This window comes from Cystoisospora suis (assembly GCF_002600585.1).
Source record: "Cystoisospora suis strain Wien I chromosome Unknown contig_2597, whole genome shotgun sequence".
NCBI classification, from domain to species: Eukaryota; Apicomplexa; class Conoidasida; order Eucoccidiorida; family Sarcocystidae; genus Cystoisospora; species Cystoisospora suis.
In genome coordinates, this window is record NW_027155395.1 from 9,600 (window position 1) to 23,621 (window position 14,022).

General features: G+C 49.7%; 2 protein-coding genes across 2 annotated transcripts in view; one reads left to right on the plus strand and one right to left on the minus strand.

The window, feature by feature from the left end:
• CSUI_005362 (uncharacterized protein) overlaps nucleotides 1-5,720 on the plus strand; it is a 15,310-nt gene extending 9,590 nt beyond the window's left edge. Inside the window, exons 9-13 of the mRNA XM_068065538.1 lie at nucleotides 817-874; nucleotides 1,790-2,081; nucleotides 3,518-3,603; nucleotides 4,296-4,482; nucleotides 5,304-5,720. The gene's annotated coding sequence lies outside the window, so the exon portion shown is untranslated. The remainder of the gene's footprint in view (nucleotides 1-816; nucleotides 875-1,789; nucleotides 2,082-3,517; nucleotides 3,604-4,295; nucleotides 4,483-5,303) is intronic.
• A 2,075-nt stretch (nucleotides 5,721-7,795) lies between these two features.
• CSUI_005363 (ost-hth associated domain protein) lies at nucleotides 7,796-11,562 on the minus strand (the record flags this gene model as incomplete). The annotated part of the gene is made up of 8 exons (XM_068065539.1): nucleotides 7,796-8,128; nucleotides 8,512-8,608; nucleotides 9,032-9,168; nucleotides 9,381-9,555; nucleotides 9,862-10,085; nucleotides 10,391-10,542; nucleotides 11,120-11,528; nucleotides 11,557-11,562. The coding sequence occupies 8 exons, from the start codon at nucleotides 11,560-11,562 to the stop codon at nucleotides 7,796-7,798; spliced, it is 1,533 nt and encodes a 510-aa protein (XP_067922486.1).
• Nucleotides 11,563-14,022: the final 2,460 nt, after the last annotated feature.

Sequence of the window (14,022 nt, forward strand, 5' to 3'; positions counted from 1 at the left end):
ATGATATCTGCCTGTATGTTCACTATTTCTTCAGGGTAAATACCATGCCTACACCTGCAAGCTTAATCAGTATCTTACGGTATCACACTCTTTCTTAGCCCCCAGTTTCTTGGACTTTCTGTCCTACACAGGAGTAGATACAGATGTAAAGAGAAACACTTTTCACGGATCACCTTCGATCTTTCTTCCTGGAGCTATCGTTTCTCTTGTCTACATGCATGCATGCATGAAGAGAGGAGGGGAATGGTAAGCATAGCTAGCTGATAGGACAGAGTATCCTTGATCTTCCACTTGGTTGGATTTCCTCAAGAAATTTCATTCTTTTTCCGTTTCTTCTCGTGCTTCATCGTGAGGCCCTGGAAGGACTCGAGGAAATTTCTTGTTCGTCGTATCATCGCACAGAAATGGCAACGATCAGAGGGGAAGGAGAAAGAAGGAGAGATTCATGCAACGTACAAATTGTCTTCTTTTTACTAGGAGAAGCAAGTGTTGTCAGGGAGAGTATCAACTTCTTTGGAGACACTACTGCACATGTCTGTCCACCTATCTATCGCTCTCTATGAATACAAATATATATTCATAAAGAGCGATAGATATCTAGCTCTCTCTCTCTCTATATATATATGTATCTCCATAGCTACGTCGGTATGTATTTGTGTTTCAGCCTCTATACATAGATGTGTCGCATGTGGTGAGTGTTTTTTCATGGGGCAGACCTCTTGCCTGCATGCTTATGTCGAGTGTATGGACGTCGGAAAGTCTTTGAGAAGTAATCTTCTAGTGTATGTGAAGTGCTCCATTTGCTTCTTTTCATAGGGAGGAGATCATGAAGTAACAGTGTCTGATCGATCTTACCTCGCTATTCCTCTCAAGTGTAAGTCTACAAATCACATCTCTTCTATCTTTTTCTTCTTCTTTCAATTCCTGTCCCCTGCATGAAACACTCGTTCGAGAAAGTCTTTTCGAAGATCGAGACGAGGACAGCTTTAGATGTCTTGTCTTGTCAAATTATTCCATGTCGATCTTCAACGAAGTGAGGCACCTACGTGGAAACTGTCCCTCTATTGTTCATAGATACATGTATGTATATCTGCATAGATACATACATGTCTACCTGCAGTGTGAGAGAGTGAATATGAAGAGCATGAGGAACCTCCCCCTCCAGATCGTTGTTTTCTTCACAAGGTCTCTCCTTCATCTAAAAGCTCAGAGGGACTCTTGTGAGTTTTCTCCCTTCTATCACGACCATTACAACTATCACTACGACTATTCTTATCTCCTCACCTACATACAAGAATATCTTTCTGTGTGTATCTATTTCTGTATGTGTCTACTGTATATTCTATGGAATAAGACACATGCAAACTGGGTATCAGGTCTTTGTATGTCTATGCATTACGCACGCATGCAATGCCGATCTTTTTTCTACGTGTGAATTGTCTATACTTCTTCTATCTATAGACATGCATGACCACTTCCCTTCTAGAAAGGCACCTGTCCCCCATGTTGTCTTTCTCTCTCTCTCTTATACAGTACTTGTCTTCTTTGTACACATATCACATATATGTATCCTATCTATATAAATGTATCTCTTTGTGTATGTGTATATGTATATTTAGGTGTTGTTTCAAATACATGGTTTGCTGTGTTTTCTCTTCGTTCATATGTATGTGCTTCACCTCTGATCATCTTCATCGTGCTTGTTATGTTCCTTCACTTCTGAATTCGCTTGTCTTTTTCCTATCTGTAAGGGCTCTTTCTTTCCCCATGCATGCGTGTAACGTTGTAGGTCATAGAGTAGATAGTTCAATAGGATTACGAGGTCCATATGCTCCTTCAAATGTCTCTGCTGGATGTTCGAGAACGACCAGTTGTAACAGTAGCAGTCGTGGAGGAGGGCGCACTCGCAGTAGCGGTAAGAAGGGTGCTTCTCTTACATCATTTACTCTACCAACTTCCCGTCTAACTTCTCTCATATCCACGCAACGTTCAAGAGAGGAAGAAGAAGAACAAGCGCGAGGGAGTCTTCGAGTAGAAGAAGAGAGGCGTCTTGTGAGAAAGAAACGACCCTTAAAATTGAGGTGAGTGGACATGATGATAGTCATGATGTATAGCTTGTCTGTCTGTGTGTGTTTGTGGGATTTCAAGACAGCATTAGCTCTGTAGTCTCTGAGGGGAGGGAGGAGCGGAAGTAGAAGAAGGTGATTTATAGAGGTCCCTTCAATTCGCAATGAAAGAGAAGAAAAAAAAGGAAAAGGAAAGAAGAGAGTGAGAGAGAGATTGAAAGAGAAGGCTTGACAGGAGACAGGATAGTGAGATTTAGGTAAAGAGAGATCAAGACTAGTGCTTTTGGAGTGTACATACAGTACAGGACTCCTATGTGGTTGAGTGTTTGTACTTGATCCATCCTTCTCACTTGAAGAGACGGGAGGAAGCTAGTCAATCACTTTAGATGGGACTAATCAAGACAGATCAGATGATCATCGCAAGTCCGTACGAGGTTAGGAGCTCCAAACAATCTAAGAACGACGGTAGGCGAGATAACTAGCAGATTTTCTCCATCTCTTCTCTTTCTAGTCCATTCTTCTCTCTCTCCGGCTTCTCTAAAGCTCAGTAGATATGTTTGAAGGAAGAGAAGCTACGATCTTATCATAGACAGAAGGTTTTTATCGTCAAACTCTTGACGTCTTTTTCTTTTTCTTCGTCCATTCTTGGTCCGTCGCAGGGCTCATCGGCATTCTGTAGAGCACCTCTTCTCACCCTAACCTAGTTAGTCTAGACAACCGCTTTATCTTGCGTTCTCTTGCTTCGATGTATTCAATCTCTCCTTTCTTGTCGCGTTGGTCTACTTTCTTTCCTCGTTTTCTTGTGTGGTGTAGCCTCTCGATGATGATTCCTTTGGTCAGATGAGTTTTGCCGGGATCTATTCTATACAAATGTGGTTCCTTCTTCTCAAGGTATATGTAAATATCCACACATACATATGGATGAAGATTGCACTCGTTCTATTAATGTCTGTATGTATTGTTGATATATCTCCTTGCCCGTCACGCTAAGGGGTTGAGGATGTAAAGCTTCACATTCTACCCTTCATACACAGTCGTACGACCCTTCTCTGTTTATACCATGACATACGGACCTTCTCTCTATACCTCCTCTCTACATTGATGCATGCATGGGGACGACTGATGTCCATATGTCTACAGATATATATCTATGTTCATGGATGTATATACATATATAGATACATACACATATATAGATACATACTATATATATATATATATAATCTGTCTGAATATCATTGTCTTTCGGGGTGTTGGTACTTCACCCTTTTTCAAGAATGTGAAGAGGGAGAGAAGTTCTTGGGCTAGGCATGAGGGCTCTCTATTGCGTTCATTTCGCTGTCTCCTCTGAAGGTTTTTTACATACATATCTATGGGTAGATCTTCAGTTGAGGAAAGGCCTGGAAAGTTGACAAGGAACGATTTCGTTCTGTGCTTGGTCTGTCTCACAGCGAGGTCATAGCGAGGGAGAAATCTCTACGGGAGGAACAAAGGCTTCGAGACCAAAATCTTCGAAGTCTCCTTCTGTGGGGAACAGGTACAAGATCGAACTGACGAGTGCAGAAAGCTCCCTCTTTCCAGCTGATTCTTTAGAAGCGCTTAACACACCGAAGGATTCATCCAGCCACTGTTATGTAGAAGTTCTCTAGGGAGATACACTGTATACACATAGATGCCGATTGTTTTTCTGCATCGATGTATGTATGAGGAGGGTGTGTCTATTTGATCTTCTATAAGAAGAGAGAGCTATGTGAGAGGTGGCTTTATCGTCATAGAGTCAACGACTTTGGATAAGTGTGGTCTTTGACGACGTCTACAAAATGTCGTTCTGACGATGCCTTCTTTATGTATGTAGCGAATGAGCATAGGGGGGGGCTCCTCTCAAGAAAGATAGCCGAGAAGACATCATAGTCCTTGTGGTATGTTGAGGAGGAGAGTTTTCTCTTGGTTCGATCTCCGATAGGATAAAACAACGTCTCAATCTGCCGCCTTTCCTGCTGAGTAGTGAGGTGTCTTGCTCTATTTCCTCATAGCAAAGAGAACTCAGGCAGGTTTGTGTATGTTGAAATGAGCGAGAAGTCACGCCAAAAATAGATGGGAGTAAGAAGTGCAAGTCAACGACGACGGATGTGAACATCCCAGACTTTACCACAGACGTATGTTGATGTGTGAGGTCCCTCTTTTTCTCTGTTTCTGTTTTGCTCGCTCTCTCCCTTGTCTTTATTCCAGTTTTGACGTGGTCAGGATTCTGTTTATATGCAAGTGCTTATAATAAGGAAGGCGCACGTCGAGTGCTCGTCAAAATACTCGGAGACAGGGCGGCAGGTAGCTGTATGTGTCTCTTCCCTCCGACCCTCTCACCCGCAAGTCAACATGCTTGGCTTCGTATTCTCCGTTTTGAATTTCTTCTTGAAAAGTAAGGCAAAGTAAACAAGGATGGATTGGTGATGAGGGTGATGGAGACACACGGCTGTTTTAGTGAGAGACATGAAGCTAGCTGTATGGTTGCTGCTTTATTCGGAGCTGCCTTCCCCACCAGCTGGGTAATAGAGACGAAGAACGAAAAAGCACGGGGATTTGAAAGAAATGATATCCTTGTGGATAGGTGCTCGGGTAAAAGTAGCAGTCCGTGAACAGAAGTCTTAAGGAGAAAGTCTTTTTCATTCTTGTTTCTTCTATCCAGGTAGATTCGTTTGGAAGCTGCCCAGGCAGGTTGCTGATGAACAACGTTTCCTTTGGAGTCATGGTTCCTTACACAAACTACCCAAAAGATCAATAAGGTCCTGTTTTGCTCACAATCCAAGGTGTACTGTATGTACACCTAGGGCTACTTCTCAAGCAGCAGGATGTTCCGTTGTCATACTCCGGTCGGGTCTTTCAGTGATGGATGGCTTCACAAATGATCTCAGTGGAAAAAGGATGGATATCCTGATTCTGACTAGTTGCTCGGCGATTCACAAAGACAGAGAGAGCTGTGAAGTGAGCTTCCTTTCAGAGGTTGCTCCTTGCCAACCACGGAAGTGACCAGCCCTGTCGAGGGTTAGTATTCAAGGCACCCTAACAGACGATCTGACGCCTCGGGGGGTGGTGTGTGTTCAGAGGAAATCAAAACATTCAAGCCGCATAAAACTATCAAGAAACGGAAGAAAAACACCAAACGACGTGCTCAGACTTTCTGTCGTCCAAGGCATCTCCTCGTGTTGTTTCACCCTTTATGCTCGGGTGTTTTTGTTGCAGATGGCCTTTGAACTCACTAGTCGCGGGCCTCGGTCTCTTTCACAGTGTCCGGTCAACTCCACCTGCAGTACACAACTACTCGAAATCCCCTGGTGTATAGGCTCTGGTAGTAAACAGTCACGTGTCAGTGATCATCCTCTCACACGAGCTGTCGCGGCAGATTTTGTGAGCGACGCTCACTTATGTGTGTTGCGTGCAAGAAAGTGAACGACCACGGCCCATTCGCAATACGTTCGATAGATATCTCTCTCTTTCCTCTCTCTATATGAGTGCTGAATCCTGCTGATTTGAAGCAAAGCGGGCGCAGCAAACAACACCTGTGTGCATAGAAGTTTACTTGTTGGTGTTTCTTTTGAAAACCTCGACTCAAAATAGAGGTAGGAACCAATTCAGTTCTATCCCGCCTCTCTGCCCAGGTTCCCACTTACCGTGAGTTTCGTCAAAAGAAAGCAGAATCTCACACACAAGGAAAGCTTCTGTTCTAACTGCCTTCGAAAAAGAAAATGAAGCGGGTGTCGGAAGTCGTAAGGACTGCGGATGTGTCCGCTCTTGTTTTGCGGAGCCTACTGTCAAGAAGAAGTTTGCACAGAGTATTGTACGAGGAACACATTGTGAGAAAGAAAAAAAAAAAGGAAAGCCTCAGAGTTGCCTCACTCAACCAGGGACAGTGGAGGTCCAGAGACGGTGGGGAGGGTCGACGTGCTACGGAAGCTTGTTGCCTGCGTAGCGGGCCAAACCTGTAAGAGAAACGTGTTGGCGTGTTCGTCAGGTATCGTTGCTTAACACAGGGCTCCTGAACCCCCCCATGGAAGAACAGGAAGAAAACACTAATTTCGGGTTGAGCTGCGGATGCAACTTTTTTGAGATCCAAGTAGTACCTTCACAGGTAGATTGAGCAACGCTTGCTAGTCACACACTATATGCTTCAGCTCAGTCCAGGCGTGTGCTGCGGGCAACGGACTCAAGCGCTAATTGGTTTTCCAAGTAAATATCACCGGGAACTTGTTATGGTGTGCTGAAAAAAAGCATTCATTCGCGGTACACCAACACTGCCGCGGACGTGATCGTTTGCCCGGAGGTCGTTACGTACAGCCACACACATGGACCGGCCAAGCGTCGTACACTTATCTTGCCACTTTGATTACGGCCCGTCCGCCATAACTGCCGGGTTTACTTCGTAGACGCCGTGCTGAGCCTACGAAGATTGCGAGGCCTTTGCATTCCAAGCAGAGATCCTCTGGGTGTACCGCGGTAGTCTGTGGGGGTTTTGCCATGCCTTCAGTACTACGGCCCGAGCAGGTTGGCCTGTCGATACCCGCTCTAGGCTTTCAAGTGAATGTACCTGATCAATTGCCCCCACCCCCCAAGTCATTCCTTGGCGTTCATGTTTGTTGCCTTCTTTTGTCCGAGGTGCCTCGATACATCGCGCACGGCGCCGTTCACAGGCACACACAGCCAGCTTCTTTAGCGCCCATGGGCTACTGAAGGGGCACTGACATTGTTCCTTTGGCCAGTTCATAGCTCCTGAAACCGACTGTGCTCGGGGCATGAACAGCGAAGCTTCCTCGCCTGTTCGTGTGACATTCGTTGGTTGCTCCTGGTGTACTGTACGCGACCATACGTGTAACGGCTGGTCGGAACTAAGCACCCGCACAACTGTATTGAGGGTTTGAGTTGTCGCCCGTACGATCCGTGAATCCAAAAGAATCGAATGGTGTTTCTGATAGGTACGCAACTTGGTGCGCCGCGCTGTGCTGGTAGTAACACTCGAATAGCATTGTGTTCGGCGTCTTGAAGTTCTTCAGTTCAGTGACGGTTGACGAGACCGGCCATCTGCGCATGACGTCGCTAGGGCAGTTCTCGGAGTACGGCAATGATCGTCAACGCTGGGACGCTATGCCACATTGTCATGTGGCGGCAAAAGTATGACTGCAAGCATGCTACGTATAAGAGATGCTTTCGCGCAAAAGCGGGACACATATAGGTTATCATGTCCAGGAGTTTGGTCACGAACAAACAAAAAGACAAAGCACATCACAGAACTGAGAAAAGTATCACCACGCTGCATGACGGCCCCGAACGCGCTCTAAAAGAACGACTTCTTCACAAACGACGTGGGGCCACCCGGCCAGTACATACACACGTCTCTGTAACAGAGACAACACAGTGCCTATCCAGGAACAAGAGCGTGGGACAGTGTCTTCTCTCAGCGAAACGCACTCGACGCTTCAACACAAAATGCCACATTAACAACTTTGCACTTTGCATTTTCCGCTCGTGTGAGCAAGCCTCTCCTACAACCTTAGGCATGTACGCTCCCTGCAACGCAGTATACGAGCTACACATGTGGGTCCAACATTGCACCGCTATACATGGTACCATAACGGCAAGCCGGGGCACGCACCACACTCTGAAATGTCTCCCAACAGAAGACAATCTCCTCGGTAACTCCAAGGAAAAAGGTGATTTGCTGGCGCTAGTCATTCCTTTGACTACATGATTTGTCCCACTGGGACACTTCCTACTGAAAAATGTCCATCGTATAGGACCTCATTGCGAGACCAAAGCAGCCGCTGGGGACGGTAGCTTTCCATTCGTGGACAGCTAAGTCCATTTGTCTCTTTCCTAGTCATGTAACACTCATGTGCGTTTACAGCTGGAGAACTTCGGACTGCATCTCCTCCGCAGGCTGGCCTCCCGTTCATACCTCCAGCGGGCCCGGTCCACGGCGGCGGAAGAAGAGGCTTTGAGACAGCAACTGCGTTACTTAATGAGTAGATACACTTGTCTTGCTCAAGAGGGAGGACCTTAATGTGTCGCGAGTCCTATAAGGCACAAAATGAAGACAGCCCGTCGGAGTACTCGTGATAGGAGGTCACCCGTCGCAGACAAAAGAAGAAAACCGCTTGGGATTGTTCTAGGTGCTGCTCTTGTCTAGATGCAGGAGTACGAGCAGCTGGTCACATCACTTCTGCCGATGCTAAAGCGGAGCGCGCTAATACATACCACTGGGGAAGCAATATCCCTACCACACGGTCGGTGTTAGTTGTGCGTCCGGCCAAACAACTGTTGCTTGCTACTCCAGAAGAAAACGCCTGCGTGGACGCCAGAAAAAGAAACTACATTCTCAGCTAGCACCCCGCGAGAGCAGGGCAGGGAGGGAAACAGCTCGGCGTCGTTTCCCATCTGCAGCTGTTTCGTGGCGTACCTTGGCGACCCGGCACACCTTTCGGATCTCGGGTAGGAACATCAAGTCGATCAGCTTGGCGCAGTGGAAGACAGTCTGGCACAGCTCGCGACCGTATCTGAACACAAAGCCACTCACAGATGACACTACCGTCTCCGGAGAGCCTTTCCTGCAACTCACACTCGTCTTTTCACAGTACCATTGAATCGGACTCTCGGCCCATGCTAGCATGACGTTGGTGCTCTTCTCTTGAAAGCTCTAGTCGCGGACAGGCTGACTAGTTGAAGAGCCAGATATTGTGTCCCGCTGCCTTCTGACTACTCCGAGGCAGAAGCAGAAACAGCCGGAGCTCCTAGTGAGCATTGTAAGAAGGTACATGCCTGAGCAAGCTTCGCTAGACAAGGAAACAACCCTTATGCCTGACCGTTAGTATTGAGTGGACATGGTGTGTGCCGTGCATTAACGAGGGCAAATACATGGGAGGATATGCCGTACTACCTAAAGTTCGGGGAAGGCCGGCCTCACTCGGCCATGCACTCACATAGCTTTGAGTTTGCGCTTGAGAGTCGACAGAGTGAAGCCTTCCGGGTGAAGCTGAAGCAGATGCTGAATGCAGACTTGGATTTCCCGAATATCTGTGATACACTTCTTCCCGCGTCGCTTCTCGTCTGGCAATCCCTGAGTACAACAACCAGAAATCCAAGGCAGACTCGCGTGCAGCATTGAGCGGACCGATCCTGGGCTAGGGGCTCCTGAGTGCCAGGCTTTCATCATGTGGATCCGCAGAAGTCAGCACACCTGGAGTCTGCAGCTGGCAGAAACAGAAGTGTCCCTGCTGAATCGAGAACAACCGGGGACCCCACCAACTTCAAGGGACAAGGCTGGCTCACCAGAAGGGCATTGGCAAAAACGGCGCACGCGGACACAGGCTTCAGGACGTTATCCTCGTACGCAAGCAGATATTTCTGTGAAATGGCGAGCTGCACCACGTGGGAGATCCTTCCAAGAGAGAAATTCTTGAAGAACGGCAAGTTCAACTGTTTGAGATACTTTGACAGGCCGTATCTGAAAATCCAAAAACACCACCAAGAAACGCGAAACCCGCCTACCACATTAGAATCCCTCGGACCCTTCTGGTCTTGCAAATTCTCGACTACGGCGCAGATATGATGCAGAGTCACAACAGTAACAACCACCTCTACTTTCCATAAGACAGACGTCTGAACTGTTGAAGTAGCACTGGTGCTGTTGCCTCCTGCCGCGTGATGCCAACCTTGCTTTGTATGCGGCAGACCGCTTGGTACACGACTCCGAGCTTGCCTCTTGCTTAACAGTACCAACTTTTGTCTCAGTATTGTTGCGGTCACTCACCTGCCACCTCCCACTCCGTTAGGTACTCCTGCTTGAAAGAATTTCTCGTACAGAAATGTGCTGAATTCAGCCCACATGGTGGCTGGATACGGATCAGTCGCGTCGTTGGCGTCAATCCAGCCCTTCGCATTCGGCGGGTCATTGACGAAAAAGACACATTGATCGCCCTGGCTCGGCACCCACTCAATCCGGTAGAGGCTCGGAAACATGCTGTACAGGGCCATCTGAACAAAGCATCCACACGGAGCAGATGTTTGTGGGCTCTAGAAACGTGTGCGGCTTCACAAGCATCGGCAACACGAGCTGTACTCCTTTTTCTGTCACCCTCTTGTCGCGCTATCCGGCGTGTATCCTGTGTGGCTAAAAACTTCTCCACAGCGCCATCTTCGTGTCTGGCAGGCGGACTAATGGTGAAAACTATACCAAATTACCGACCCTTGTAACACAGCGTGTTCCACTGGTCCAACGTATGCAAAGGACATCCCAAGGGAGAGCCTACTAGCTCAGCTACGTAAAAAAAAGGACTCACGAAGTTATTCTTCACCGTCGAGGAACAGCCGAATTCTCGAAGGCGTCCCCTGAGGTTGAAAGCAGCCGGGATGATCTGATCGTCGTAGAGAGTCAACAGGGCTCGTTCAAGCAAGATGAAGTCCGAGTCATAAACTCTCAGGGAGCGAGGTGCTGCGAAAAACGAGCAGGACCAGTTCTACACCCTTTACATCAACGAGGTTCTTTGTTTCGAGGTCAGTGTGCAATCCAACGCGGCCGGCAGAAGCAGCGACTACACGGCAGGCACTACGACTAGTGGCTCGGTCCATATTTCTCACAGAATTGCGGCACGACGTCCGACTATCAAAAATGTCTTCTGCCCTCCATTGCCCAGTTGCGGAGACGACTATGGGTAGTAGATGGACTGGACCGGCGTCCAAATAAATACGGTGGCGAACTGCACGGACGTGGACCAGGTAGTGTGTGAAACTGAGTAGCTCCGAAGGCTGGCGGCTGTGAGAGGGTACTTTCAGAACCGGCTAATAATGCTGAGGCACACTCTTGGCTAATCTTTGCTTCCGTCGTTAGGTCTCTACGTGTGAGACGGATATAACGGAGCATAGGATACGCCTTGAGACTTGATTGCTATTGCATGCCGGGTGACTTATGGGGAGGACAGTTCTCAGCGCGGTTTACTGTTGTGATCAAAACGCGCCGAAGTCGGGCACTCTCAGTCCAGCAGGCGCTACAAGACAAAAGTGAATCGCACCTTCAGGAAGCCGGCAGGTAGTGGAGCGCGTACTGGAGGGCCGGCTGGTGACAGAGTCGCCAGACCCGTAGCCGGACCCGTCGGGAGACCCGTTGCTAGGACTGTCGAGACACCCGTCGCCAGTAACGTCCGGAGACCCGTCGCCAGAACCGTAGGGAGACCCGTCGCCAGACCCGTCGGGAGACCCATCGCCAGACCCGTCGGGAGACCGGCCGCCAGAGCCGTCGCCAGACCCGTCGTCAGACGTGTCAGAGGCAAGCAACGTCTCACACATTTGCCTGATCAATGTCTCCCTCTCGACGTCTTCCGGCGAGTCACCAGCCTCGCTGTTGCTATCCTGCTCCTGTAGCATCGGGTTTACAGTCTCGTTCGCCCCGGCATCCACAGGCAAAGGAGGGACAAAACGGGCCTTTCCGTACCTAGCGGAGTACATTCACACGCATACTCCTGAGAGCTCTAGCTTCTGGCTATGGCCGGCGGGACCCTGAAATTGCCGAATATCGGTATAACAAAGAAGCCCGCCCCTCTTCGTCGATGGTAATGGTGACCGTGTCCCTCCGGATTGCAGTGTGCCGAACGCGGTAGAGGAGCTATTTCATTACCACTCAGATTTGACTAAGAGATGCAACCAGAGCTCCAGCTTCCCGCTTCATCTGGAGGAGTTGAGCAGCGTGCGCTGGCGGTAACTTACCCGTACGCACGTGGAGGAAGGAATAGCGGAACAGCAGCGTCGCCCCGGGGAGATGGAGTGCAAAAAGCGGCTTCACTGCTGAAATGGTAGTAGTTTCTTTGAAGGCAAGCCTGCGCCCCTTTGTCCGGTCCGAGTTGTGCCCGTTGTCCTGCTGGCAGGGAACACGCCCAAAACATAGGCCGAGCACATTCACTTAACTTTCTCTACTCTGCATTCAGTTGACAACAGGGATGACGGCCTGGACGCGCACACTTACTCAAGTTGTATGCACACCGCTACATTGTACTTTGCTTACGAGTATCATCAGTGAGTTTGGCATCCGTGTTCCACTTGGAGCGACACGTACGCCGTGGGGATCGCCCGGTTCAAGAAGACCTCCCAATTCTGCTATGCCAGACGACTCATGCAACTCTGAGAGGCCAAGAAGACAGCTGGAAGCACAAGGCTGTCTGAAGCTTCCCGAGAGAAGGCATCTTACCTTGTACAGGGGACGGGCAACGGTCGGGCTTTTGCCAGACGGCCACTCCGTCCTCGGAGCCTGCCGATTGCCAGATGCCTCCGTCACACAGCTTCGCGTGCTCCGGATTGAGCATTGTGATGGGCTGTGGGAATTACAGCTAATGCTCAAAGGGAACAAAGACCGAGCTGGGGCTGGCTGTGAGAAGGGGGCCGCTCTCTCCTAGGGGTGCTGCGGTGATCCGAATCTGCTGCGGGTTCCGTCTGCTCGAGAGCGTCTTCAAAACAGCCACTGATGGGTTTTCGTTCCGGAGACTCTCTCCACAGTCAGAAACCAGCTTTTCGCGTCAAGGCCTGTCCGGCGCCCTAGTCCGGCAAAGAAAGAAGCCTAGAAAGAACGTGCCGGAGCAGGAGGGCCAAGGGTGGATTAGGGCACTGGCCAAGGAAGAGACAAAGCTCTGGCGAAAACGCACCACAGTAAGTTCTTGGGCGACAACTGACTGCAGTCGCAAGAAATTGTGCAGCTAGTCGTGGCGCAACGCTGACAGAGTGCGTCACACGGAAGGACACTGTTCAACCTTGAACGGGCCTGTTCGGACTCCGAGCCCCTGTAGTGCCTCACCAATCATGCGCCGGATGCTCGCTGTTCTCAGAAAGAATTGCGAACAGCAAAAAAAGAACAATAATAAACGCTGGAGGCCGTGGAATGTAAGTCTCTTCATTAACCAAACCTAGTCCGGATGCAGCGGCTCCAGTCTCACCGCGGGAGTCTCAAGGGCTGTGCGGTGCGCGGCTAGCTACTTAAGTGGTTGATTGCGCTCTGCCCTCACTGGGAGTAAATAATACGAAAATGGACAGCACGCTCAACGTTCCGACCTCTCTGTCATCTCCTCCTGACCTGGGGGGGAGAATGCAGCTGCGTTCCTTTTAGCACAGGTGCTGCACGACTAGGGAGTCACATCCAGTGTAGTTCAGGGAAAGAAACGAAGCGGCTTCACCTCGCTGCTAAGCAGAGGGACGAAGTTCTCCGGGCAATCCGTCGAGCGCCCCTGTGGTCCATTCGGGCCCCTAACCCCGTATACCCTAGGATCACGGTCTCACCCTCGCCAAGCGACCTCGCGTCGGGGCTTGAATGGACGTGCCCGTGCGTTTGTTAAGGGAGTACAGCTGTGACCTACAGGTGAGCGGAGACGGAGGCTCCCCTTGGTTGCGGGACCCTTGCGAAGCGCAAACTACCCGGATCCAGTCAGCCCGGCTCCCCGCCTGCCTGTCTTGCAGGAGCCGAGGGGTGCGAAGAAAGGTTGACCGTGACAGTGATGTCGACCTTCTCGCCACAAGCCGAAGCGCCGGAGTTGCAAGACCAACTGCGCCACACTCCAGGGTCAGATCGGAAAAGGGCACGGATCGTTTTCTGCTTAGGGGAAGCATTCCCAAACAAGCAATCTACTTGATATCCGGGCTATCGGACCACATCTCTTGGCAGTGGTCGCCGCAGAGGGTTTGCTGATAGAGAAGGCACCATCAGGTTCCTATTGCTTCTGCGGCCCTTAGCAGACCCGGGCAAAATCAATGTACCCTCGTCCCGACTGCGGAGACGCGTGGGGAAAGTCTAGACAAGCTACACCCCGCGGATCGCCTCGTGGTCTGTAGCGCCAAGCAGGGACCCACGAACAGGTTTAGCTAAGCATGAATGCCTCATCTTCTCTTGGCGAAGTTGCTCGGGACAAGTTGTCCCACGAACTGAGCGTCTACCCGC